Source organism: Stylophora pistillata, chromosome 7 (genome assembly GCF_964205215.1).
Source record: "Stylophora pistillata chromosome 7, jaStyPist1.2, whole genome shotgun sequence".
Taxonomy (NCBI): domain Eukaryota; kingdom Metazoa; phylum Cnidaria; class Anthozoa; order Scleractinia; family Pocilloporidae; genus Stylophora; species Stylophora pistillata.
In genome coordinates this window covers 1,870,146-1,898,015 of record NC_142525.1, presented here as the reverse complement: position 1 = coordinate 1,898,015, position 27,870 = coordinate 1,870,146, and the positions used below count along the sequence as shown (strand labels likewise).

The 27,870-nt window shown below is 39.6% G+C and overlaps 1 protein-coding gene and 1 long non-coding RNA gene across 3 annotated transcripts; one reads left to right on the top strand and one right to left on the bottom strand.

Moving 5' to 3' along the window:
• The first annotated feature begins 178 nt into the window (after window positions 1–178).
• Window positions 179–2,336, top strand: LOC148726102 (uncharacterized). Of its 2 annotated transcripts, XM_088726664.1 has the most exons (4): window positions 179–223; window positions 437–631; window positions 1,311–1,445; window positions 1,537–2,336. In XM_088726664.1, the coding sequence occupies exons 1-4, from the start codon at window positions 188–190 to the stop codon at window positions 1,858–1,860; spliced, it is 690 nt and encodes a 229-aa protein (XP_088582790.1). In that variant the 5' UTR covers window positions 179–187; the 3' UTR covers window positions 1,861–2,336. The 2 variants fall into 2 exon arrangements, with proteins under 2 accessions (XP_088582790.1, XP_088582791.1); XM_088726665.1 differs by lacking the exons at window positions 179–223; window positions 437–631 and adding an exon at window positions 742–888.
• Window positions 2,100–27,375, bottom strand: LOC148726101 (uncharacterized). The gene is made up of 9 exons (XR_015989253.1): window positions 27,048–27,375; window positions 16,974–17,049; window positions 15,074–15,174; window positions 14,498–14,703; window positions 13,967–14,039; window positions 12,866–12,922; window positions 3,310–3,779; window positions 3,091–3,198; window positions 2,100–2,231 (listed from the first exon to the last, which is right to left on the bottom strand). It is a non-coding gene; the product is annotated as an uncharacterized LOC148726101 (long non-coding RNA).
• Between the last annotated feature and the right edge of the window lie 495 nt (window positions 27,376–27,870).

The window sequence follows — 27,870 nt, the reverse complement described above, 5'->3', positions numbered from 1 at the left end:
AGTGTAAAATCTAGAAGAACACTAATTTTTAACAAACTTCCACTATGGAGGAGTTCCATTCTGCCATGATTTACCCCCATACTCTTACAAAATCAGACATGTACAATCTTACAAAACATGACATGTACAAATCTTACAAAATCAGACATGTACTTTATCTCATTTTTAATCAAGTTTTACTGGTTTGATGTTTATGAAGATAGATACAGCTGTTTCGAGAAAGGTTGTCCAATGAAAGTGTTAAAGCTTACGCGACAAACCTAAAGGCATTATGGGTTGTATCACTGTTTTATCCTCAAGTTCACGAGATTTCAGCGCAATGGAAGGTGGAACTATGAATATCTGTCTCCGTGTGTTAAAAGAAACAATCAAGAGTAGGTGCGACACCTATTTAGTAAAGGGCGTTCCTTAATGTGAAAATGTGTTCAATTTAAAGCAATACCTCCTCGAGAACTGCACGAAGGAAATCGCTCCCGCGTCCGAGACAACATTCCAAATTGGGTACTACACCGACGGAAAGAAGAAGTACTCCATATTATCAGAGATCCAGCTTGCCAAGGCGTTATCCTTGGTAAAGAACGGCATCGTAACCTTGTGGGTGCACCCACATAAAGACCCTTCAAGAGGAAAGGTATTTTTTTACAAATTCTATAAAACAAGCCACGTTTTGCCGCACTTGAAGCTAAACATTCAGGGTTTTCTTTTTTTTTTTTGACTGTCGTTATCATTTTGTAATATTAGCTAAACCCAACTGCAATATTGCGCTGGGTGAAAGCGAAGAAGATGGTGACGAAAAAAGAGAGAGTAGCCATGACGCTTGCTTATTGAGACTGCGAAAAAAAACAGAAGCTTCTAGAATTCAATTTACGATGCTGGGCACGAATGATGGTGAGGAAAATTAAATTTCCCGCGGATCACTTCCAATTAGAATACACCATTTAATTTTGTAACGTTGTTGAAATATTAACTTTAAAGTAGGAGTTGAAGAAATGTGACAGCTATTCATATAAATTTTGGACGAACGCATAAAAATAGCACGAGCTGCACGTGGAGTAACGCACGCATTATCGTGCGGTGAAACAAAGCGTTTGACAATCGGGAAGCAAATATGATATGATAAAAAGTAATTACACATCTTTCCCTCCGTATAACTTATCTCTGATTTTCCGAAAACATTGCTTGATACCTACTGTAATTACTATCTTACGACTTTTGAAGCAAACCTCAATTTATTGACTGCTGCTCATAACACTCGGAGCTCATTAGCGCGGCAATTAAAATGCAGGTATTAGTGTTGTTTTTTGTTTCAGGTAAACGGAACCCACGACGACGAAGACAACCCTCCGGACGTCCCATTCTTTACTGGGAAGGCAAGAGGTTCGGTCAAACACACCCAACCATCCAGCAATGAAGTCACCGGGAATTCTACGGACATTGAAAAAAAGGTAGGCATCTTAACATTTATCCAACAGATGGATTTTTTTGTGCCTGCATGTAATCAGTTTTAATTAATCAGCTAATTCATTTTTGGTTTAGACACGTATCCGTAGTGCCATCCTTCAGCAGTTCAAGGACCTCAAGAGTTTGAAAGACGATGGTGTTCTTGACGAAAACGAGTTTGCCTCACAGAAGGACAAGCTCTTCATCATTGAAGACAAATTCATAATTTACGTGAATAGCAACTGTTGTAAAAAAAAGTCATTACAAATACTCTGCTTGTCGAATATAGTTTTTGATTTCTTCATCTGTGACTTGAAGAAACGCTTCTTCAACGATAAGTTCTGGATCCATGCAAAATTGCCAGGCTACATCGTTTTCCCTGAGCCAGCTGTTGTGCAAAAAGTTCCTCACACGGCATGAAATCAGGACTGTAGGGAGGAAGAAGAAGAGCAATCGCTCCCGTTGCATTAATTGCGTCAATCGCTGCTTGCGTGTGGTGGATAGCCGCATTATCTAAAAGACAAATAAGAAGGGAAGAAATTAATTTATGGGGGTGGGCTATTTATAGTGATGTTTTTAACAGAGAATTTGGATAAGGGTGGAAACAGTTATTTTACAGTTCAATCAAAATCTTAATGTTGCCAAAGATTCTCACGTACCCATTATGGCCACTGATCGCGGGTTGATTCCATCAAATGGAAGCAAGTTGGTGCATAGCTTTTCATCCACAAAGCCTTCAAATGTTGCTCCATTGACGTTCCCGTGATAAAGGCCAAGATCAATCATACCTTCTGTACAAATAATAGGAATGGCGGTTATGCGCGGTCCCCAGTTCTGCGCCATACGTTTCACCTCAGCTCTTTTACCTATCGGGCTATAACCATTTGTACGTTTAAGGCCCTCTTTACATGGGAAGAGGGTGCCCCTAGGGGATAGGGTTACCCTACTTGGTAGGGTTGAAGATACCGAGCGTTTACATGGTAATTTGAAACCCAAGGGGCGAGGGCTGACACTATAGCCAGGTCACCCAGCAAGGAAAACAACCAAAATGACGGCGGGAGATAAAGTTTCGGCGGTTAATTCGATTCTTACGGCACTCGCTTCTTTAGTTCCTTCTTTTCAATTTTGTGCTTTGTTGTTGATATCTCTAATGGCTGAAAGACAGCGTTTACAACTGGCTAGCCAGCACATTTCAGCCCAATATAACATTTCACCTGTTTTGTAGCTAACACTAGCTGTGGATGCTGTTCCACTGTCCGCCATTTTGTTTCGTTGAGATGCCTGCGCTGTGTGTCAGCGGTATGACTGGACATAGCTCTACCCCTAGGGATAGCCCTAGGTTTTGCGTTTACATGGGCTACTGGCGGCAAAACTCGTCCCTACACAGTAGGGTCACCCTACCCCTAGGGTCATCCTACCTCACATGTAAACACGCAGTATAATTACAAAAGAGAAGGGTCACCCTACTAGCTAGGGTAACCCTACTATGTAGGGGCACCCTCACTCATGTAAACAGGCCCTAAGTCTTTTGTCCTGATAAAATTAAAATAAAAAAAACACAAAAACAAAGTGAGACCACTAAACGATTAGGGCTAAATAATAGCAAAACAGAGAACGAAATGTTGTGTTAGACAACAAACAAACACATACAAATCCGCTTTCATCCAAGAACATCAACATCTCGGGATCCAGGAGACAAACGTCAGACCTAAAAAGTACTCTGTCTGCTTCAGATCTTTGAAGGGCAATTGTTTTCAGCTTTAAAATGCGTGATTATGACAATATTAATAATAATCAAACGTTTTTTTCTTAAATTTACATAAGGAAGGAAAAATCAAAAGCAACACTGACAAGAAATATTTGACAAACCCTTTTTCGGCTGAAACGGTTCCGTTTCAAATACAGCAATATGCCCGAAAGAGCACGTTCTAACCCTTTCTGTTCGTAGATATTCTGTGCAATTTCTGAGAGGGTTTTTTCCGGGTGGTCAAGTACCGCTTCCATTATTACAAACTCCATGTGCGGATGCAGAAGAAAACTATTTCACGGTCGTCCCAAAGTCTGTGCTTTGACTTCACCAGAATTTAAGCATTTTGTTACGTAGCGAAGAATGGTTTTCGGCGACATGTACAAAGCAGCCGCTACCTCGTCAACGCTGCCGGTATCCTAAACACTCTTTCATCCATATTGCCCGCCATCTCAAGTCTTCGCTGTACGGTCGAGGCATTGTTCTGAGCTTTTAGTGAGATTTATTGGATGTTTCCCAGACTACCTTTCGGCATTGTCGCGTACGCTTTCACGCTTTCTCTGGACAACTTTGGTGGAAACAGCTGTATAAACTGCCAGGTAAACAGAAAGCAAAGGGTTCAATTTCATCTAGTGTACTCCAAGCTGTTTTCAGTTAGTCACAATTTAGTCATTCTCTTAGGTACTGTCTACTTATATGGAAAAGTCTGGATTGAATCTGCAAAAATTTACATCAGGTGAAGTATCTACTTTTAAACATAGTTAACTATGTTTTAAATTAGTTCATTTTGGATGTAAAAACCTGTTACGCTGTATGTTCAAAAGAGAGAAAACAAGGAAGTCAGAACAAGAGAGAGTTAGATAACTAACCTTTAAACACCCAGAAGTGATTAATATGTAACTTCTCCTTATAATATCCATACATCATCCAGCAAACAAGTAATGAGAATATTCAAACTAATCAGGTGTGGGTTGTTATTCTTAGCTAACACCAATTTTTGGTAATTTACTTACAAGGAAATATGTTAGGCTCTTAGACTTAGGCAAACCATTCTTTTTTTTTTTTTTACCCTTTCACTCTCAAGATCTAAATAATTCTCTTTACTAATAATTTATGTAAATTATTAGTAAAGAGGACTCAACAGACAGCTTATCCGATGAGAACAAATACCTTTACTGTGTTTCTTCAAAGAACTACAATGATGACTTCATCTGATGAAACACTCACCGACCTACTACTACTACCAAAACAAACGACACCGCAACTCCTACGACTACAGCAACCATACCATGCATAAAAGGCATGTCTGTGAACATCTCGCACATCTTATAACCCTTCAATATCCGCGTTGCCCACAAATCCATCAGCACTCTACATCAGTTACTAACCAACATTAAAGACAAGGACAAACCAAGGAACAGACTGGGAGCGATTTAAGATCAATTGCTCCAATTGCCAAGCCTCCTACATCAGAGAGAGTAGCAGAAACCTCGCAACAAGACTAACTGAACACAGACAGGCGACGAGGAAAGGTGATGTTAACAATCACATTGCTGAACATCATCGACTTACAAACCACAATATTGACTGGGACTGCGCAATGCTTAACCTACAGCACTAAGTACTTTCATCGACTGACTCTGGAAAGCTCGTTTCCCAACTTAGAACAGACTTACTTTACAAACCTAACTTTACTTACAGATTGAAACAGACCAATCACGACCGACTTACGCCACTTGAGTCTTGCAGCCAATAACATCACGGCAAAACTGACCAATCATTTTACACAAACTGGACTAAGAACATTCTACTGACAACCACTATTTACTTTACTCTCATGATGACTTCCACAGAGGTTGTCGAAACGTCCGTCAGTCAGCACCACTGACAACAGTCCTTCTCAGGACTACACTCACCCTGACGATCACACTATAATTTCACATTTTCTTGAAATTGAAAATAAAATTTAAATTAATCTGAGAGTGACTTTTTTCAACAAGAAACATCCATTTCTTTGTAGGCTAAGCCTGAAAATTTAAGTGGTGTCAGTATGCTATAAAATGGGTGGTCAGCCTCAGTTGAGAGTTTTCTCACTTTGTAACCAGGCCTCCCTTTCTGAAAAGCCTTCCTTGGCTTCTCCACCCCTGTCCTGGAACAAAACTCTAGTATTGTTATTCATTTTGCAAGGTAGCACAAAGTACTCATTAACCCTTAGACTGCCAAGATCTTATCTTACTTTGAATTGTCCCCTCTTGCTGCCACACATTTCCTTATAAATTAGTTGTGAGATTTTAATGTTAGATCAGAATAACAACTTTTACCTGCTGAGTTTGATTACTCTCATTACCTGTTCGCTGGATAATGTATGGAAATGATAAGGAGAAGATACATGTTCATCACTTATGGAAGTTAAAGGGTCAGCTTTTTTGATGACCAGAGGAAAAGTACTGGCCTGCATTCCATAAAAGAGTTTTTAATATTCCCCATCTCCCCTACTGTGATAAGCCTCACATCAAAAAACCTGAAAAATTTATAAGTTTTGGGTGTTCTGTGATCAGTTAACTCTCAACTCTTTACCTTAAAAGATAAACATGTAACTTCTCTCTGCAATATCTATACATTGTCTTACAAACGGGTTGCGAGAAAAGCCAACTGTATCAGGTAAAGGGAGGTATTGTGATGAAACACTAAATTCTCTTTTGTAATTGCAGGGCTGCAAATAACGGCCGGTCAACGAACCATGTCCGGTCAAAATTGGGTACTGTCCGGACAAAGCCTTGGGTGGCCGGACATCTTGTCCGGTCATCTACCGACTCGTTCAAAGAAATTTTAATTTTTAACTGTTTGATAATCACAAGGGACAACAGTCATGTTTCTGAAAGAAAACAAAAAGATTATAAAAGTAGACATATTAGTGGTCGAGACATTCCCAGCAGTCGCAAATTTCCACAATGTCATCAGGTCCTGTCGCGACCGCAAATCATCATGTCTTCCGTTATTTTATCTACTTTATTTAAGTGTTCCCAGTCAGTAGAGGGTTTTACCTTTGGCTAGATACCATAATTTACTCTTAAATAAAGTGATTGATTGTTTGACTGACTGAATGATAGGAAAGCGCCCTCACGAAGAATAATCTTGCTGCATCCAGAATACTCCAAGTAGCATTTGTTGCAAAGTGCAAAAAGCGAGCAAACGGCTCTAAACCTGGAGAATCTGACCACTCTTAAACTCTAAGAAAAATTCACAACTGTAACTTCAAAAATAGGGCTCTGAGTTGTACTGAAAACAAGAGTAGTAAAATTATTAACTTGTAATTTTTCTTGCCAGACCGACTTGGATTCAGTTTTTTTTTAGTTGTGATTACTGTGCAATCTTGGTTCACTATCGCGAGAATTTCGACTATTAAAATTTGTCCGGCCAAAAAAAGGTAGTGTCCGAGCAAAAGCATGTTTGACCAGACAACGTGACCGGCGACTGCTTGTTCGTTATTTGCAGCCTCGTAATTGACAAAAAAAAATGTATAGTACTCAGAGAAGACAATTACTTAATAAGATCTTGTACTTTACCTGCAGGAAAAAGAAGTTCAGGTCAGGCAAAAAATGGATGAAATCAAAGGAAAGCTTACAGACAAGTCTCAGGAGGTGCTTCAAAAGTGGGAAGAAAAGTCACGCGACTTTATAGGCAGCTTTATTGACATGTTTGGAAGGGATGGTCGATTAGTAACCTTGGTGAAGTCTTTCTCTGAAACAAACATTTTTCAAGAGGAAGAGAACAACTGAATGGCGCCTCTAAAAGTGATAAAACTTTCTATTACTCTTTAGCAGTTATGTCCCTTATTCTAAGCATGACTGTTAAAAGGAAGCTTCAACCTGTAGAGCAATCCTTTTACCTGCTGAATTTCAAGAATTCTGAGCAATTTCAGGGGTTAATATGAGGTATAACAAGCAGTAAAGTTTACCCGTTATCACGCAAAAAGGAGAACACTGCTAAGAACATGCACTGCCAAGGACAGATGACCTATCCCATAAAATTCAGTCTAACAAGACCAAAGATTCTCTTATTTTTTTGTTTGTCTGTGCCTTCTTTAATTGTTATAATAACTAATTATTTGAGAGCAAAATACTTTGTTGGTAAAACTCAGGAATGTCAGTTTTAAAAGATTAGTAAATTATGGTAATAAATTGTAAAAAGATTCATTAGAAAGATTTATAAATGAAAAGAATTTTAAAAATATGTAGAATTTTGTAGTTTCAGCTTGTGAATATATTTAATCCAATGGTGAATGTCACCTCACTTTCTACCTTTTTATTTAATCTTGGTTAATACTTTTTTCAGTTGACTTTTCCATGTAATCTGATCTGTTAACCCTAACCCAAGAGATCAATAAAACCTCTTTTTATTGTTTTCGTGTTTTGTTTTCTGACAAAATTAAAATTAATCTTTAAACTATTTATACTAAAACCCACTCTAAACTACGGTACCTTTGTAAATTATTGTAGAAATATCCACAGACATAAATTGAATCCTTGGGCATTTGATGAAGTTTTAAAACTAGAAAAAAACTAATTTTAATTCTGCTTGAAGCTACAATTTTAAAGTTGCAAGGAGAGTGAATTTTGACCACTATGCAGATAATTTTACTTAAATTGACATAACTGCTCATACCTATATCTATAACTGCTCATACTCATATCTATACCTGAAGTCAATAAATGAAAATTCATGAAGGATTGGATTCTGCTATAACAACAGAAACTGGAGACCCCATGGCAGTGCCGTGTAACTGTTTGTAGTGTTTACCGTTGTACTGAAAGTAAGTAGACGTTGGGCAAATGTTAAGCAAGTCCATAATGTCGTCTGTCGGTAGCGGATAAATGATTGCCACAGAAGACTCAAACGCCACAGAAACAAACTACAACAAGTACACGACCAACTGAAACAGCTGATACCAACTGACCCACTTGACACCGAAATTGTGATGCAGAACATCAAGGAACGCGCCCTTTCGACTTGCCGACAAACGATACCGCTTTGGTTACGTTACGTTGACGACACCTTCACCGCCGTTCGACACGACGAAATTGACGCATTCCACCGCCACCTTAATGAACAAAACACTGACATACAGTTTACCAGAGAAGTCGAAGAAAATGGCAAACTTCCTTTTCTAGACTGCCTGGTAAGCCACAACGACAACTCATTACGGACAACAGTTTACAGGAAACCGACACACACCGACAGATTACTAGACGAGTCATCCTACAACCCTACATCACACAAAGCCACAACTATCAGAACTCTAACACGACGCGTACAACTAGTATGCGACTCGACAGACAGCTTATCCGACGAGAACAAATACCTTCACCGTGTTTTTACGAAGAACAACTACAACAACGACTTCATCCGACGAAACACTCACCGACCCACTACCACTACCGAAACAAACGACACCGCAACCCCTACCACTACAGCAACCATACCGTACATAAAAGGCATGTCTGAAAACATCTCGCGCATCTTACTACCCTTCAATATCCGCGTCGCCCACAAACCCATCACCACACTACGTCAGTTACTAACCAACGTTAAAGACAAAGACGAACCGAGGAACAGACAGGGAACAATTTGTTAGATCAATTGTCCCGACTGCCAAGCCTCCTACATCGGTGAGACTGGCAGAAACCTCACAACAAGACTGACCAAACACAGACGGGCGACGAGGAAAGGTGATGTCAGCAGTCACATTGCTGAACACCATCAACTTACCAACCACAACATTGACCGGGACTCTGCGCAATGCCTAACCTACAGCGCTGACTATTTTCAACGACTGACTCTGGAAAGCTGGTTTACTAACTTAGAACAGACTCCCCTAAACAGATGTCAACAACTACCCGCTCCATACAAACGAACCATTCACGACACAAACATCACAAACGACCGAAAAAGAACGACCTAACCTTACCGACAGATCGAAACAGATCAATCACGACCGACTTACGTCACTTGAGTCTTACAGCCAATAACATTACGGCAAAACCAACCGATCATTTTACACGAACTGGAATAAGAACATTCTACTGACAACAATCATTCACTTGACTCTGATGATGACTTCCGCACAGGTTGTTGAAACGTCAGTCACTACCACCGACAACAGTCCTTCTCAGGACTACACTCACCCGGACGATCAGACTACACCTTCACATGTTACCCCCGGGTTCAAACCATTTACTGCAATAGTCGAAATAATAGAATAACTGGTAGTTTCAATGTCAAAGTGGGTGCCGGCGTCAGAGCTTGAAGGAAGTACTGATAAAACGACTTGAAATTAACGGTATAATACGGGTTGGTGTGGGGTTTTAAAAGAGAATTACGATTTTTCCAACTTGTTCAGTTTTAAAGGGCTTTTGTGAAACAACAACAGAGCTCCCCCAAATTTTTTTCTTGAGTTAAGAAAAGAACGTTTACTCCAAATGGCACCATTTTTTACTAACACTTCACTGCTGCTGAATTTACTGAGAAAAAAATATTTCCATGACGATATCTTGGCAACTCCACTCACGAATCGGCAAAAATTGTTCGCATAATAGAGCACCCAAACACATAAAAATCTCTTGTCCTCTAGGAGTCATAACTTTAACGCGGATGTTTTCTTTGCAGCGTGACGAGACAGCAAGATGTTTACACATTACATGTGTCACGTCTTCTGCGAGCGAAATGCTCCGCACCTTACATTACAGTTCAACTTGTTGATTATTCTATCGATTTCGTAAAGAAAAGGAATTTTGGAAAGGAAATTTTTGTGGAGGCTCGAGGATCCATCGTGATCTTCCAAGTTACGCTGCTAAAGTCGCCGGATAGAACGCTTTAATTAGATTACACGCCGGATACTTTGATACGTGAGCGTAGATTACTTAGTTCGATAAGTACGATTACTTAGTTCGATAACTACGATTACTTAGTTCGATAACTACGATTACTTAGTTCGATAAGTACGCTCTCGAATTCGCAAGAAACACTCTTCGGAAAATCTGGAAATAAAGATTTTAAAAAAGTAGTTTCCATCACGCATACATCGAAGGGTTTTGCGACTACATCAGAAGTAAAATGTGACCCCACTCTCTGCAATATTTGAGTAGTTTCTCAAGAATGAAGAAATGGCTAAACACACATGGTTTCTTTGGTGCGTGACGTGGCACTAAGATGTTCACAGATTACAAATGTCATGTGTCCATAGTTAGTATGTGTCACGTTTTCTGCGAGTGAAACGCTGTGCATCGTACATTACAATTCAAAATGTTGACTGTTTTATCGATTTTCTTTAAGAACGTGAAGAAAAGGAGGTCATTGTCGTGGCGTCCCGATGATCGATCGCCAGGGTGTAAGTTCGATGCTCACAAGGTCGCTAACGTCAAGAAGACGCGCGCTAGGATTGCTGAAGGATTATATTACACGCTTGATTTGCTATTGTATAAACTTGTCACCTAAAACCTGTCAATAAAACACCTTCATGTCAACAATAATTTATCATAAAGGTAAAACACACATGACTTTGCAAACAAAGGAGTGTCAATTTTCGAATCCCGACAAATCCGAAAGCGCGCCATCCTAGATATAAGCTGATCGGTTTTGCACCTTTTTCAACTCCAAATCGCGAAATTCGATTCTGAGAAGGCACAATCGAAAGAATGTAATTATTTTGCGTCGATACAGCCCATAGAAGGGCTCTAACGAGCGAATTGCTAATGGTAAGTTTACCCCACTAGGATAAACTTTACCCGGCGGAAAACTGAAACAAACAAAGGACTCTGATTGGTCAATTCGGGTAAAAAATTACCCTCATCTGGTAAATGTTTTTAGTGCATATTGTTTTTGATAAGGGCACAATGTTTTAGACATGTGTTCCTTGTAACTCCTGAGAGATCTGATCGTTAATTCTCCCCTCTAGCTGCGATACATTTCCTTCTTAATTTGTTACAGGAATTTGGAGTTTAATCAAGATAACCTCTACCTGATAAGTTAAGGTATTCTCATTACCTGTTTGCTGGATAATGTGTGAATAGTTAAGGGAGAAGATACATGTTTATCACTTCTGGGAAATAAGGGTCAAGATGCTAACAAGACGTGATGGATCTCTTCAGATGTAGGTTTAATTTTTTTTTTTTTTTTTGCTTTTGCTTATTTATGCCAACATTGTGAAAAACAAACACATGATCGTGTGTGCCACTTCTATGCTGTAATAGCCCTTTTAAAAAGAGAGGCTAATGTTAAAGGTTTCTTAAAATATCAAGTTCAGTTCCATTTGGATGTGATCATAAAGAACTATTTTCTCATTGAAATCTCCATAATTGACCTCAATGTAAAACAAAGCTTTAAGAATCTTAGAAATGGCTGACTAGCTATAGCTTTGTGATGCATTTTGGTCTGGAATAGGCTGGGGAACAAAATTAATATATCATTAATAGCAATTAATGTATTTGAAGAAAAGATTATGCATTGAATTATTTATGTTTGTACATTACTTTGCAAAAGATTGAGAAATCTACAACATTTGAAATACACACACACAAAAAAAAACTTTTCAAAGACATGTTTCAACATGGCTTGTGTCATCTTGGTCATGGCTTAAATATACCTAAGCTTCAAATCTGAAAATAAACTTGGATACAATGTGGTTACAATATTTCTAGCTATTGATAGGATTTTCTGAACCAGTTTGCGTTTCATTTTCTTGTCTCTTCTATAAACAAAATTAATGAAGTGGAAAATATAAATTGATTAAAACCTCCTTTCGTATAATGTTTTTCGAAGGAAATTGGAATAAAAGCAGATGTATGCAATTATAATGAAACAAAAGATCACACAGAGATGGGTCGTATTAATTTCACATTGTTTATGTCTGTTTTTGTCTTTATAGCTTGTCTATATATATACTGGTACTTTGTAGTATCAATTCTTTGCTAAATGAAAGATGGTGTAGGAGACGTGTCTTAACAAAGTTTTTCTTACAACAAATATATATGAACTGCGGTTATGAAACGTATATGTGCACGATCCTTCGCAGTAAAGCACTATTTAAGCAATAGTGAAAATCAGACCTGAAAAAAATTCAGGCCTGTAAGGGATTCGAACCACTGACCTCTGCGATACTAGTGCAGCGCTCTACCAATTGAGCTAACAAGCCAACTGGGAGCAGGCCATTAAATTAATTCGACATAAACCCGTAGATGATAAATCAAAATACAAATATATATGAAATACATATATATAATAGTGCTTTACTGCAAAGGATCGTGCACATATAAAGTTTTTCTTCTTTTTAGATGTCTTTTTATTATTTTGTTTGCTAATATGTACCCTTTTGTACATAGGATGATCACTTGTATTATTGTTATTAGTGGTAGTGGTTTCAAAAAAATTGACACTTGAAAATGTATAATTGTCATCCAGAGGCCAACAAATGAGCAAAAGGCCATCTTCTAACAATAATTTAGTATTTTCTAATTCTCAGATGAAGTCAATAAATCTAATCACTAAGTGTAGTTTGCTTTTATGAAAAAAAAAAAATTCTTAACAGTACTTTAAGTATGTAGCTTGTAACCTCCATGATTTTTTAAGTAATTTTCTTACATGATGCAGTACTGATAGTTAAAAGTAAAAAGTGAATCTTACCTAGGAGCTCGCACTTAGAGGTAAATTGAAACACAATATGGAATCTTTGTCTGAAAACTGCAAGGAAGGATGATTACAAGGAATTTTTTATTATTGTTTGATATTCAAATAAACTTATTTACTATTTACTTCGTTGTCAAACCAATAGAAAATTAAAGAATAACTAATTTTGAAAATGTGTTGTTATTTATTTTTGTTCCTGAAAATTCTTAAATTCACATACTTTCTTTTGTTTTTTTCACCATGTGAAACCAGAGATGTCATGGAGATTTTAATTCTGTACATGGGGAAAGTTTAAATCAATACATCAGGCCCCGGTTGTTCAAAGCATGGATAACACTATACAGTGGATAAATCTCTATCCGGTGGATAGCACAGTACGTTTTGGCAACACTTATCCGCTGGATAGCGATTTATCTGTTGGATACTGTTATACGCTCTTTGAACAACCAGAGCCAGGTCTCTTAAAGATTCTCTGCTTTTTTTATCAATGTTTTTCGCTAATAATCCCTGTCAAGCTCCTCTTAGTGGCATGATGAGCTTTGCCTGGCCGAAGAGTTCTAATTCTAATTCTTAATTAATGGTCACAAGAAATGGGAAATCAAAAGACACTAACAAAAATTGCTACAGAAATTTGCGTTCCTTCAATTTTGCAAGGTTTAGTGCCTTCATGACTTTAAAGTTATAAGGACAGTGGAAGAGTTTCCAATTTGTGTCAACCATTACAACCTCATAAGCGAGAGGTTACACTGCCAAGCAATATTCTAAATGGTGACATCCATCATCAAATATTTTGCACATTTACAAAACCATCTCCTAAGTTACTTAGGAATCTCAATCCGTGGTTGAGTATTGCAATTTGACACATACTTTTTCTTAGTCAAGATGAAAAGTACACATAGATTAGCCCCAACCAGGGTTCAATTTTAATTCAGGTTTCTATATTTCTCTGTTCAAAAGCTGTTTTGTCATAATTTTCCCAATTCTTTTTAGAGCATTCAATCATAAAATTGTAGACAAATGGAATTAAACTGAATTTTCTTTTAAAGCTTTCAGATTTGAAATCAATTTTCACATTAACTGTGGGTTATCTTATCCCACCTTTGAACAACCTGGCCCTTGAGTACATCTCTCCTTCAATTCCCTTTTCCTCATTAGAGAAGACTGCCAAACCCTAACAATTATGAATTGTAACTTTTCAAAGCTTCAGAAGTGATGATAGGATGTTACTAAAATGAGGAATGGAGAATGGGAAATGGGAAATAAGAAACTGAGATGGGAAAAGGGAAAATGACATGGCAAATTGAAAATGTGAAATGGATTGTTTGAAAATTAATTGTTTATAATGCAGAATATATATTTTCAGTAGTGATTATCGATATCCCCATAACCTGTTCTAATAACATCCTGACACAGACTGTGTTTCTGACGCTTGCTCAAAAATTAAGCACTAGGGCAAATATCAGCGAAGGTTGTCGGAGCCACTATATTTCGTTCATTCTAGTCACCAGCTCCTGGTGTCCTGCAATGGAAAATTTCCAGGAAAACACTTCAAAGCTTCCTACTTCACCAGCAGTAAATAACAGGGTTGACAAGGGAAGCTAACAAAACTACACACAGTGCACAGCCTACCATAAGAACATTCACTGCTGCTGCACCAGGTTCTTTCCAGCTGGATGTTAGGATAACAACCCCAGCCATTATTGTCGTCAGGTAGGTTAGAAACGACGCTAATAAAATGACCACTATCACCTTGGTAGCCCTCTTTTCTTTATTTACTTGCTTAACTTCTTCTCTTCTTGTGGTAGTTGCTCTGACTTAATTCTTTTATTCTGACCCTGTAATTCAAAACACAAAAAAAAAGAATTCGTGTAAACCAAAGTAGCTACAGAGACCATCATAATGAACAGTGAAATGCTATGCCAGATAACCGCATAGATGAAGAAAATTTCTGTCTTTGGTGGCTGTTGAAATAATTTTTTGAATACTCACATCCACAAGTATTGCAAAGAACAAGGAAAAAACTACACAAGTGGTAAGCGTGTGGTTAGTCACAATTTCCTGATATCTTAACAGTCCTGGATCTAGCAAACCTAGTTTCCAGGGTATTTTCTCACACTCCTTGAGGGAATAGAGAGAACCCTGAGAATGACCACAGGATATTGTCCGCATCAGTGATAATTATACTATTTTGAATCGATTACCGACCTACTGAGACGCTCTGTGATGTGAGTGGTGTCTGTATTGTCGATAGGATCACACAGAGGAGACAACAGGGTGAGCTTGATTTGCCAGATACTACTTAATGTCTGTGGTTTAAAGACGTTAGGGAAAAAGGCCTCGATCATAACAAAATTTTGTTGTGAAATTATACTTATCGAAGCCAAGATGCCTTCTCTGCCGGACTGACGGAAAGGGATCATGCGGAAGTACGGGTGTTACATATGAGTTTGTTTGCTGTGCTTGTAAATCAAAATATGTAGGAGAGACGTCCAGAAGTGCGTATACTCGTGGTAGAGAACACTTCCACCCTTTAGAACGGCGAGAAGAGAGCTCTGTTCTGTGGAGACATTGTTGTGAAAAGTATGATGGAAATGAAGTGGGCTTTGTAATGAATGTAATGGGGGTTTTTCGTGACGATGCAATGTTGAGGCAGATAACAGAATCTGTACTGATAAATAAGGTCGAAGAGGGAAAGTTAATCAATTTTAAAAGCGAGTGGAATTATGTCAACGTCCCTAGGGCAGTTATGGCAATGTGACAGTTCTAGAGACCTGGTTCCGAGCAGCTACTTTTCGTGTGTTACTACACGACGTGCGCATTTTTTCAAAAAATTTTCAAATTTTTAGTTTTTGTTTGTCATCAACTGACGAGGTCATAGACGAAACTAGTTTTGAAGTTTTCGCAGTAGTGTGTTGAAAGTAGAAGTTAGTTGGAGTTTGTCCACTTACATGGTTTATATGGTATAACAAAATTTGTTACTTGATTAATAATATACATGAAAAAGTTACTCAGTTCTGATTGGTTAAGATAAATGCAGTTTTCAGGTAATTTAGCATAGAAGAGAGTTAATTCAGTGCCGAAGAGAAGGGGGTTAATTAAGGGCAAAGAGGGTAACAAACCAGACATTCTGATAGTGGTCAATAATCAAAGAAACTCAGAATTACCAAACCCACTGAACAATTCCTTGAACTGTCTGGCTGGACTCTGTGCTTTTTTGTGCCTTACAGATGTAAAAATTTCATTTTGTCTTATTGTTTTGATCGTATGCGGTTGTTTTGACCGAATGCTCAATGTCACTTGCTGGGTTTGAATAAATTATTTTTGCACATAATGTGCACACTTTTCTTCTGCATAATTACAATAAGCTATGTTGTATTTTTTCAGGTTTATTAATAATACATAATCACATGATTTTTCTCGACCAATTTGGAATAAATAAGCACTGGTAAATTTTTTCAAAGACCACAAATTGCACTTGCCCTATGGGCTCATGCAATTTTGTTAGTCCTTGAATATATTCCTCATGGTTATTTATCCAAATTGCACTTGAAATCATGTGATTATATGTACAAATAAAATATGCAGATACCCTATTTTATTGGCTGTAAGCCGAGCCTGGCTATAAGCCGAGACCCTAAACTTTTCACTCTTAAACTTAATACGATCGTCTTCAAACATAAACACAAAACATTCAGCTACAAGCCGAGACCCAGTTCTTAAAACGTATAAGAGCTCATGAAAAATTTTAATCACATTTAGCTTTTAAAATCTGTTAAAATGAAATGAAAGAATGGGTTAATTATCCAACGGCACATATATAGCGTGCGACCAATGTTCACTCGTAAAAAACCCACAAAAAAGGAAGTAATTAATGGCAAACAGGTGACCGAAAAGACTGACCCAAATTGTCCAATTTCTACGACGCCTTTGCAATCATTGAGTTTCAGCCATCGGGAACTACACAACTATTTCTTTCACCGCAATTTTCTTCACACATGGTTCTGATGTTGGAGAATGAATATTTGGATAACATTAAAAGAAAGACCAACAAACATGCAACGATAAAATTTTGCCACTTCTTCAATGTTTGCCTATCAAAGGATACTGATTTTCAGTGAATCAGACTCACACAATTCATCAGGATGGTTGGCCTGTTGAGTGGCAGCCAGCAACGAGCCATCCTAAGATCAAAATGAAAAATGGTAAATAAAACAAATAAAAAGAACTCTCAAATACCTATACCTTACAACACTCTAAGGAAAAACGCTCCAATAACCACATCTTGGTAGGAGTCTATTCTCAAAGAATGATAGGAAATAATTAATTTACTCAAATCAGTTTTTGCAGATAAGATGGTTTATGCAAGAAACTGGATGATGTCAAACATTACAGGCAAAACTGAATGATGTTGTCTTCATGATGTTCATTTGTTGGCACCTTGGATCAGGAACATTACTATGCTATTGTACTCTGTCTTCTAAGAAACCAAAACTTTTTGTCAAGCTGGAAGGATTAGGAAAGTATAATTTCATAAGCTGGGTTTGGTTTTTTTTTATTATTAGATTTGCCAAGAAAAGATTTTTGAGTAAAGGTCATGAGAAATAGAACCTAAATTATTCTAATTGTGAAACTGAGGTAATACATAATGGTCTTTATTCAAGGCTCTCCTTCCATTTTGTAACAATTCTATGTAAGACTAACACACCATTGAGTCAGGGAGGTTACTAAAACCATAGGCAGCAGAGCAGGGGCTCCTTCAAACAAAACTTTGGGGGGACACAGCTCACATCCCCACGTTTTTGTGCCGAAAATATTGCTAGCACAGCATTAAAAATGGTAACATTTTCATTCTTGTGATCTCTTCAAAAACCTCTATACAAGCATTGTGAAACTTCTTTTGAACAGCTTCCACCTGTTTAGAGAAGCTTATCAACTGCAGAAATTTTCTTCGTGTCTAGGAAATTAGACACTATTATTTTGATACCGTACTATCAAATTTTCTTTACTGTTTCGCAACTAAGCTCAAATTTTACCATCTTCCCAAATCTATTGATTAAATAAATATTTCAATTACTTATAACTTTAAGTAGCATAAATAGTTTTTTTGCATAAGTTTGTCATAAAAATTCTTTCTGTTACACTCGGATCGAGATGAGATTTAATTTTTTTTAAAATATATGCTTTCTTTTCTGCACAATTTAAACTTGATATCTGAATACGTACAAATGTCTTTTAAAAAACTATTTCCATTTTGTATATTTTTAAGGTGTCTCAATGACATGACAAATCAAGATTACCCTTGAATGCAATCAAGTACTGAAACAAAGTAGAGCACAGCCCAGGAATTTTTTCTTACGAATTTCTAAGAAATTGATTTAGGTTAGTTCTTAACTCTTATTGTAATGCACATTTGAGCACATCCACATGGAATTTGTATTATAGCGTAACTGTAATGGAAACGTGTGACTCGTTACGTGGCAACATCCGGGACAGTTAGAAGAGAGTTGTTGTTGTAATTTTTGAAAAACAAAAAACAAGAAATATATTCTTCTAGAAGCATTAGTTGTTAAGAGTTCTTTGTGGTTCTTGGAGTACGGGTAACAATTTAGCACCCCTGGTGGGACCGACTGGGGATCACAAGTTTGGAGAATAACTCTTGGATTTACTTAAAGCAGAATACTTGGATTTGGAGCGGAGAATTCAGGCGAGTGACAGGCGAGCGAGCTGAGACGATCTCGTGGAATTGTGAAAGGAGTTAACAGTCAGACTCCAACGGTAAGAGTGCATCAGTTGAATTCTAGTGGCAGATGAGATAATTCCACTGTGGAGTCGATGAGACAGATAGTCTGACTCGTTCGATTTGAATATCTACACTTTGAACTACTACACGTTTGTAATTTGGAGCTCGCTGCATTGTACGGTGTTTCAATAATAGGGAGCAATTGCAATTGCAAGTAGAAGCGCTACTGTTTGATCAAGATGAGGGCAGCCTAGCTGAAATGATAGATCTATGAGGAATCGAGGGCGATGTAACAGGGAAAACTAAACTGCAGAGGAATAAAATTATCAGGAGAGAAGTTGACATTAAAATGGAAAGCGATGAAAAGGTCGCACGCACATGTCTGGAACAATTACTCGCTTAAGTTCAAGGAACTGTACCTCCTCTCGAACAAACTGAGGAGACAGGGGCAAAAGTAGCTGCTGGAGTAAAGAGCGAACAAACGGGCGCCCAGGGAAAGTTCAACAAAGAACAAGTCGAACAAGGGGCAGAGGATATTCTGGCTCAAATGGCGAAAACAAAAGCGGTCTCCTCGCTACTCCGCAGAGAATATAAACTTTCGGGAAAGATTGGCAAAGCAGGACAGACAGAAAAATTGACCTTTATGTCCTTAATGCATCAAATAGACTCTGGTCTTAAACGTGGTTTTAAAGAAAGTGAAATTGTGGATGCCGTGATTTGTGCAATATCGCCCCATAGTAGTCTTAGAAGTTATGTGGAAACCTTAAGTGACCTCTCCCTCTCAAAATTAAGGAGAATTCTCCGTCTCCACTACCGGGAGAAAGCTGCATCTGAGGTGTATCAAAAGCTTGCAACCGTATGCCAACAAAGCAATGAGTGACCGCAGCAATTCCTACTCCGTGCTTTGGACCTGCGTAACAAGGTAAATTTTGCCAGTCAGGAATCGGATTGTGAGTTTAACTATGGCCTCTCCCTGATCCAGAAGAGATTTGTAAAATCCTTCAAAACTGGTCTACGTGATGATATTTTAGCATCCAACTTAAGAACCACCCTTCATACCCCAGGGCTAACTGATGAAGAACTTATGAAACAAGTTAATGAACTAGCTTCACAGCAAGAACCCCAAAATTGGCCACTGAACACCAAAAAAGGGCCAAAGTAAACGCTTGCGAAGTCCCCAGGAAGGGAGGAGAACAGAGAGCCAGGAACCCACGTTCAGACGAGAGCCAACAGATTCTTTATGAAATCCGGCAGATGAAATCAGAAATTAACGCCCTCAAAGGTAGAGTTACTGCCCAAAGCGGTCAGGTGGCAGAACCAAACTGGGGCTGATCCCCTTACAGAGACCATAAAGGTGGTTACCAGCCAAAGAACCCAAGCTGGGGATGTTAGTTATCTGACACCACGACAGCATGCCAGAGTGGTAGGATTAGTGGGGAAAAGATGCGCTGTTAAAAAAGGAATCAGTGGTTATTCAGTAGATGTACTGTGGGACACTGGGGCCCAGGTTTCGATAATAACCAACGACTTCCTGAGGAGGAATTTGCCTGGTGTTGCTGTTAAAGATATTTCGGAATTACTGAACATTGAACTGAACTTGACTGCTGCTAACGGTGGCGAGATGTCATTCGTTGGATGGGTGGAACTAAACTTCAGACTGCCGTCTTACAAACATGATTTGAAAGTTCCATTTCTAGTTACGGAACAACATTTGGACTCACCGTTGATTGGGTTTAATGTTGTAGAAGAAATTATTAGAGATAGCAATGGGGAGGTGGTTTTGTCCCAAGCTGTCATCTCCAGCTTCGCTGACCTTGACAGCCAGACAGCTCTGGTGTTTGTGAATTTTATCAAGAATCTTAATCAGGAGGAACTTTGCTTCGTTCGAACTAGTAAGCGTGACACTTCTATACCACCAAAGCAGAGTAAAAAAGTCACCTGCAGAGCAAACACGGGACCAGTGGGAAGACCTACGCCAGTGCTGTTTGAACCTGATGAGACCCATCCATGGCCGAATGGTTTGGAGGTCTCCGAGACCCTGCTGACTGTAAAGAAAGGAAAATCAAGTCAAGTGGACATTGACATCACCAACAACACCAGCCATGAGATTTTACTTCGGGGACGGACCCTACTTGGCCGACTCTAACTTGTCCAGGCGGTGACACCAGTTGAAGTGAAGGCAAAAGAGCCTGATAGTAGTGCCAGCAACACCCAAACGAAGGGGGTATAGTTATCAGGGAGTACAGAGCCAGCCCAAACAGTTGATGAAAGATTAGGGGGGATTCCGATGGGGATTCCATCGCATATCCAGGACACAGACCTGGAGGGTCTGACACCAGGTCAGAAAGAGATGGCTGTAAAGTTGCTCACGGAGGAGGCTGATTCTTTTGCTAAAGATGATAGTGATGTTGGATGCATCCCTGACCTTGAACTTGACCTAGATCTAGAGGACCAGACACCTGTACAGAAGAACTATGTAGCAGTACCTAAACCACTCTACCCAGAGGTCAAGGCCTACATTGAAGATTTGTTAAACCGTAATTTTATAAAGAAATCGTCATCCTCATACAGCTCTTCGGTCATGTGTGTGAGAAAAAAGGACCAAAGCTTACGGCTGTACGTGGATTTCAGAGCACTAAACAAGAAGACTTGACCTGACCGCCACCCGATACCCTGAATACAAGAGATGCCGGATAACCTCAGTGGCAACTCATGGTTCTCTGTTCTTGACCAGGGAAAAGCTTACCATCAAGGGCTTATGAGTCCAAATAGTCAGCCTTTGACGGCTTTCATTACCCCACTGGGTTTGTATGAGTGGGTCCGGATACCATTTGGTCTTTCCTGCGTGCCTGGAGCGTTCCAACGCTTTATGGAGAATTGTTTGGGAGACTTGAGAGACACTGTGTGTGTACCCTACCTGGGTGATATTATCATATTCAGTGCCACCTTTGAAGATCACATCGAAAACACACGCAAGGTTCTTCGATGACTAAAAGAAAAGGGGGTCAAACTAATATCGATGACTAAAAGTATAGGGGGTCAAACTGAGACCTCGAAAATGTAAATTGTTTAAGAGAGAGGTGACATTCCTCAGACGAATTGTGTCAGAAGAGGGCTACAAGCTAGATCCATGCAGTATTAAGCCTGTCCTTGCACTCAGAAACTCGCCTCCAAAGACAGTTAGTGAAGTGCGCAGACTTATGGGTTTCCTGAACTATTACCGGCGATATGTTAAAGACTTTTCTAGAATCGCCAAGCCGATCTATGATCTGGTGAAGACACCTAGTCGTTCTCCACAGCAAGTTCAGCTGGACAAATCTGGGAAGGACTGCAGTAACAATGGCCAATTACCGGCAAACACTCGGCGGATTGGACTGACATTAATCAATCTACCTTGCAGACTCTTATCGACTCAATCACAAGTGCTCCGGTAATGGCGTATCCTGACTTTCACAAACTGTTTGTCCTCCATACAGAATGCTTGTCCTCCATCTCTACTACGCACCAAGTTTTAAAGTGTTCACCGATAACAATCCACTCACCTATGTCTTATCCTCTGCAAAACTGAATGTCACCGGTTTGCACTGGATTGGAGAGTTTGCTGATTTCAATTCTACCATACACTATGGCCCAGGAAAAGCCAACATTGATGCCGACGCTTTATCTTGAATTCATTCTGAGGACACAGCTTACCCAGAAATAGTACCACAGGAGGTCCTTCAGGCTGTTGCCGTTTCGGCAAAATCTCAAGACCAAGGACAAGTGAACTGGGTGTCTGCCCTTACAGGAGACCACACTGTCTTAACGACTGACCCATTTAGAAGTGAAAAATTAACAGGACCAAGAATAGACCTCAAGCACACACAAACCACTGACCAGGTTGTTTGTCAAGTGAGGGATTTAATCAAGCGTGGCCAATGACCACCAACAGCTGAGAGAAAACGTGAGTTGCCTGAGACGCAACTCCTCCTGCATGAATGGGATAAACTATCCCTTGATGAGGATGGCATACTTAGGCGCCGTAAAGGAACTAGGACTCAAGTTATTGTACCCAGACAGCTTCGTTCACGCATTCTCAAGGAACTCCACGAAAACATGGGTCATCTTGGGGTGGACTGCACGCTAGACCTCGCTAGAGAGCGGTTCTATTGGCCCCACATGCAGCGAGATATTGAATACTATATTGGACATGTCTGTCAATGCCTTAAACAAAAAGCCCCCTCGCTTAAGACTAGAGCCCCACTAAATCCCATTGTGACTACCTCGCCTTTTGAGCTGGTCACCATTGACTTCCTTCATTTGGAGAAGAGTAGAGGAGGGTACGAATATATTTTCGTTGTGATAGACCATTTTACACGCTACGCCCAGGCTTACGCCACGAGAAACAGGTCAGCTAAGACAGTTGCCCAGAAACTCTACAATGATTTTATTCTCCGGTTTGGTTTTGCGTTCAGAATTCACCATGATCAAGGAGGAGAATTTGAATATAACGTTCATCGAGAGCTCTAGAAGCTGTGCGGTGTGGAACATTCTCGCACTACCCCCTTTCATCCCCAGGGGAACGGTCAAATTGAGCGCTTCAACTGGACACTCTTGGGAATGCTCTGTACCTTGCCAGAGACCCAGAAATCACATTGGGCAGAACACTTGAACCATGTGGTACACGCTTATAACTGCACGAAACACGAATCAACTGGCTACTCACCGTTCTTCCTTCTCTTCAGCTTGAATTGAATTGAATCTTTATTAAGTCATAAGATAAATAATCACATATCCTATGTTACAACATTAAAAGAAGGTATATATATAAATTACAGAGAAAATCAAGATAAAAATTATAAGACTAGATTATGTTTAAAAATTAAGCGATTAACAAACGTGTTTTTGAACCTATCAGTGTTTATTTTAGGATGGTGACTTGTCTCTTTCCTCAGATTGTACTTGGTTGATTTCTTTTTTGGCATTATAGCTCTTAAAGGGTGTATTGTATTATTAAAAACATTCTTGAAGATACGTGTGTCCTGTTGAACTAACAATTCATAAACATTAATGTGGTCGGATGTATACTTGCGCTTATAACATCGATCTAAGAAACATTGGATTGTTGTTAATTCGGAATTTACAGCGCCAAATACGGACAGCCCGTATAATATATTTGGTAGAACCAGATTTAGAAACAGATGGTCTATTTCGGCCTGATTGTACCCTTCTTTCCTTAAAGATCTTAAAATGAACAGGCACTTGTTTGCTTTGATTAGTTTTTCCCGAATATGTGTTATGAACCTACTGTCTTCCTGAAATGTTACCCCTAAAATAGTAAGCTCTTTTGTCTGTGGTATTGTCAGCTGCCATCCCCGTTTGCCGGTAGACTTAATGTTTGGAGCTGAAGATGAAACCAACCACGTGAATCATCCACAATATGTCGAAGAGTGGCGCACAGCCATGACAGAGGCCTACAAATTGGCAGGCAAGAAGTCCAGTGAAGCAGGCACACGTGCCAAACAACGTTATGACTGTTTTGTACGAAGTTCGATATTGCTGCCTGGTGATAGAGTTCTTGTACGCAGTCTAAGAGAACGGGATGGACCGGGGAAACTGCGCTCGCATTGGGAGGATCAGATTCACAAAGTTGTTAGCCGCAAGGGAGAAGATAGCCCTGTGTATGAAGTCAAGCCTGAGACTGGCCTCGGGACGAACAGAATCCTACATAGGAATTTGCTATTGCCATGCAATAATCTTCCCATTAACATCCCAAACAGAGTTAGTCAGAGGAGAGAAGGAAGGACCGAGAAAGATAAGCGTAGCACTGCTTATCAGATACCCGTACCACAGGCCAAAGAATTGGAAGATGGCACCTGTAGTAATGATGAATATACAATCACCCCAGGGAACCCTTACACCGGGCAGTTCATAGAAGAGGCGGTTACTGAGGAGCTCGCTAAATCATCAGTTAAAGAGATACAGCCTACGCCGACACAGTTGGAGGATGCAATATCGGACCACGCCCATCGAGGGAAAGTAATCAGCAATCGAACTGTTTTGGAAGAGACAGAAGAAAGCGGCTTAGAGAATGGAAAGGGCCAAGATCCCCTAGTCCAGGATAACAACAGCCCACCAGACAGTCCAGAACTGGAACCTAGGCTTCAGTGACAGAGACATCCACCAACAGTTCTGACATACAACACACTTGGCAATCCCACGTATGAGACCCAAGCTGCTGTACACGACATAGCCGCCGCCAGTTTTTCTGGAACTCAATTACCCCAGCATGGTACTCCGAATCTTCAGTGGAGAACAGGTTTGCCAACTGTAAAACAGTTTCAGCTACCCCCGTAGTCACCTTTGTCCCAGTATCCAGTAATCTTTGGCTACCCGGGAGCATACCTGCAGTATCCACCCCTGCCTCCTCCTCCACCTCAGGATCCTATTATTTTACAAGATGTGTGTAACCTTCAGTAGCACTCCCCTTTACGGATGTGAAACCTATTCATCTGTGCTTTTTGCGTATGCCTATTTAGGTGCAAGTGTCACGGACAACACTTCTCTTTGGGGGAGAAGTTTGTTAGCGCGTGAACGTAATGGAAACATGTGACTAGTTACCTGGCAACATCCGGGACAGTTAGAAGAGAGTTGTTGTTGTAATTTTTGAAAAACAAAAAACAAAAAATATATTCTTCTAGAAGTGTTAATTATTAAGAGTTCTTTGTGGTTCTTGGAGTACAGGTGACATTTGCTCAGTACAAATGCTGTATTTAGTAATTCCTAGAAATTACTCAAAATAAGAGGTGTGAATGTTCATGGTAAGTTCAAACAGGAATTCAATTCCTAACTGCAACAACTCTAGTTCTAAAAACCAAGAAATTCCCCAAAATTCCATGTTTATAGCCAACAGGACTTGGAATTCTTAGAAATTCCTAGGATTTCCAACTCAGAGCACTAATCACTTCCCTGAAAGACTGTAAATCTAAAAACTTGCCGGAAATTCCGGGAATATTTAAGAATTATTAGGAAGTTGAGGAAAACTTCGGGGCAACTACTAAAAAATAAATACGTGCATCAACTCCTGACTAAAAAATTCAAACAGTCAATGAAATTTATTTATGTGCTTAATTTAGGTTTACACGTAAATTACTTTACATGTAGTAATATTAGGATGAAATTGGATTTCTTTTACTTTTCTTGAAAATTTAATAAAAATTATCCTCAAATACTCCTAATGAATCATAAACTATGTTTGATCAGCAGGGATTTGCTAAAGCAAAGGCATAGAAAAAACCAGGAAAGATTTATTACTCGACGTTTCGGGGTCATCGTGACTCCATTATCAAGAGACTAGTTTAAAAACATGCAAATAAGGAAAGGTACAAGAATAGCATAAATTAGACTGAACGGCTTAAACAAACACCTTGGCGCGGATGGAATCCGTTTGCACGTTCAGTGTTGGCTTACGCATGCGAATATACAACATTTCATTAACAAGGCAATCAAATTTGCCGTTACATTTCGTGATGACGTTGAATTGCTCGATCAAGCGTTCAGGCATTTCACTATTGTGCTGGAGGTGGTAGTGTTTGTAGATAGAAGATGATTTCCTTGTGTGCCCTTCTACGCGCTCGTGTAAGTGACCACGAGTATAGCCCACATACCCTGCATCACACAGGTTACATTTAAATTCATAAACGACACATTGTTGGTTAACAATAGGGGGCTTAATTTCGTGTTGCTTAAGCTGTTGATCGAGCTTAGGGCTAACGAACACTGGTTGGACAGTCACACTTAACTTCGAGCTTAGACTGTTCAGTTGTTGTTTAACATGATTAGCTGACGACTGACGACATGATTAGCTGACGACCGATGACCCCGAAACGTCGAGTAATAAATCTTCCTGGTTTTTTCTAAACTATGTTTATTGCAATAAATACTATCAGTCCAAAAATAGTCTTTAAATTAATCATTTAATTTGGAATGATAATACAAATAGTATTTAACTCTTTCCTCACCGAGTCAGGGTTTCATTTAATTTTATGCGGTTGTAACTTCTTTGCATTAAACTCTTGTGTGTTAAAATTCAAATGTAAGCTGTCAAGCAGCATTTTCATGTTATACTGTTTACTTTTGTTGATTCTGCAAAATTAAATTCAAAGATTTCTACTCAATTTTGACTTCACACTCTGGGAGTGAAGGGCTTAATTACAATTAAGTGATTAATATTTGAATGAAAATCTTCTTGTAACTGTAACAATAAATTGTAATGAAGTTATCCTAAACTGCAGACTAAGCAGCTGTTAGTCTTTTTTCGCTGGCTAAAATAATCTGACTAAAATAATCTGAAACCTTTAGCTTACTGATGTATTTGTTTCATTATAAAGCGTACGCTTTAGAAAATGTGACATGCAAGTGACCGATTCGATTCTACCGAATATCGCAATTTTTACTCACCACAAACTTTCAAAATCGAAGCTTTATAAATTGCCGCTCGACCCTTCTACCGGCCAGTTGACAAGTGAACTGTTGTCCCTTCTTTTAACTGCACGGCGCCAACGACTTGCCTTTCATTTACAGCACTCACGCTATTCTCTTTTTCCCATTTAAAAAAGGTAAAACCCATCTTTAGAGTTGTTAAGCAAAACAGTTGATAAAAGAATTTAAACGCACCAGCGAACCACCGATTAGCGCCATTTGTTTGTTTCTGATCAAGAGTAGCTTGTAAATAGAATCCGCTGGCTTGCCCGATTGCAGTCTCAAATGAAGCGCGGAAAAGTAATGTGAATTCGGCAAGTAATTCATGGCAGTCTCCATATAGACTCCCTCTCTCCATATAGACTCCCTCTTACCCAGTCTCCGTATAGACTCCCTGTTACCCATTCTCCCTGTGCACCCTGTGCACCCTGTGCACCCTGTGCACCCTGTGCACCCTGTGCACCCTGTGCACCCTGTGCACCCTGTGCACCCTGTGCACCCTGTGCACCCTGTGCACCCTGTGCACCCTGTGCACCCTGTGCACCCTGTGCACCCTGTGCACCCTGTGCACCCTGTGCACCCTGTGCACCCTGTGCACCCTGTGCACCCTGTGCACCCTGTGCACCCTGTGCACCCTGTGCACCCTGTGCACCCTGTGCACCCTGTGCACCCTGTGCACCCTGTGCACCCTGTGCACCCTGTGCACCCTGTGCACCCTGTGCACCCTGTGCACCCTGTGCACCCTGTGCACCCTGTGCACCCTGTGCACCCTGTGCACCCTGTGCACCCTGTGCACCCTGTG

What these genes read in the sequence shown, in the direction of transcription:
- LOC148726102 (XM_088726664.1), top strand. Translation starts at nt 188, where the DNA reads ATGTTTATGAAGATAGATACAGCTGTTTCGAGAAAG. An exon ending in ATACAGCTGTTTCGAGAAAG is followed by an intron (nt 224 to 436) that starts GTTGTCCAATGA and finishes TTCAATTTAAAG; the next exon opens with CAATACCTCCTCGAGAACTG. An exon ending in AAGACCCTTCAAGAGGAAAG is followed by an intron (nt 632 to 1,310) that starts GTATTTTTTTAC and finishes TTTTTGTTTCAG; the next exon opens with GTAAACGGAACCCACGACGA.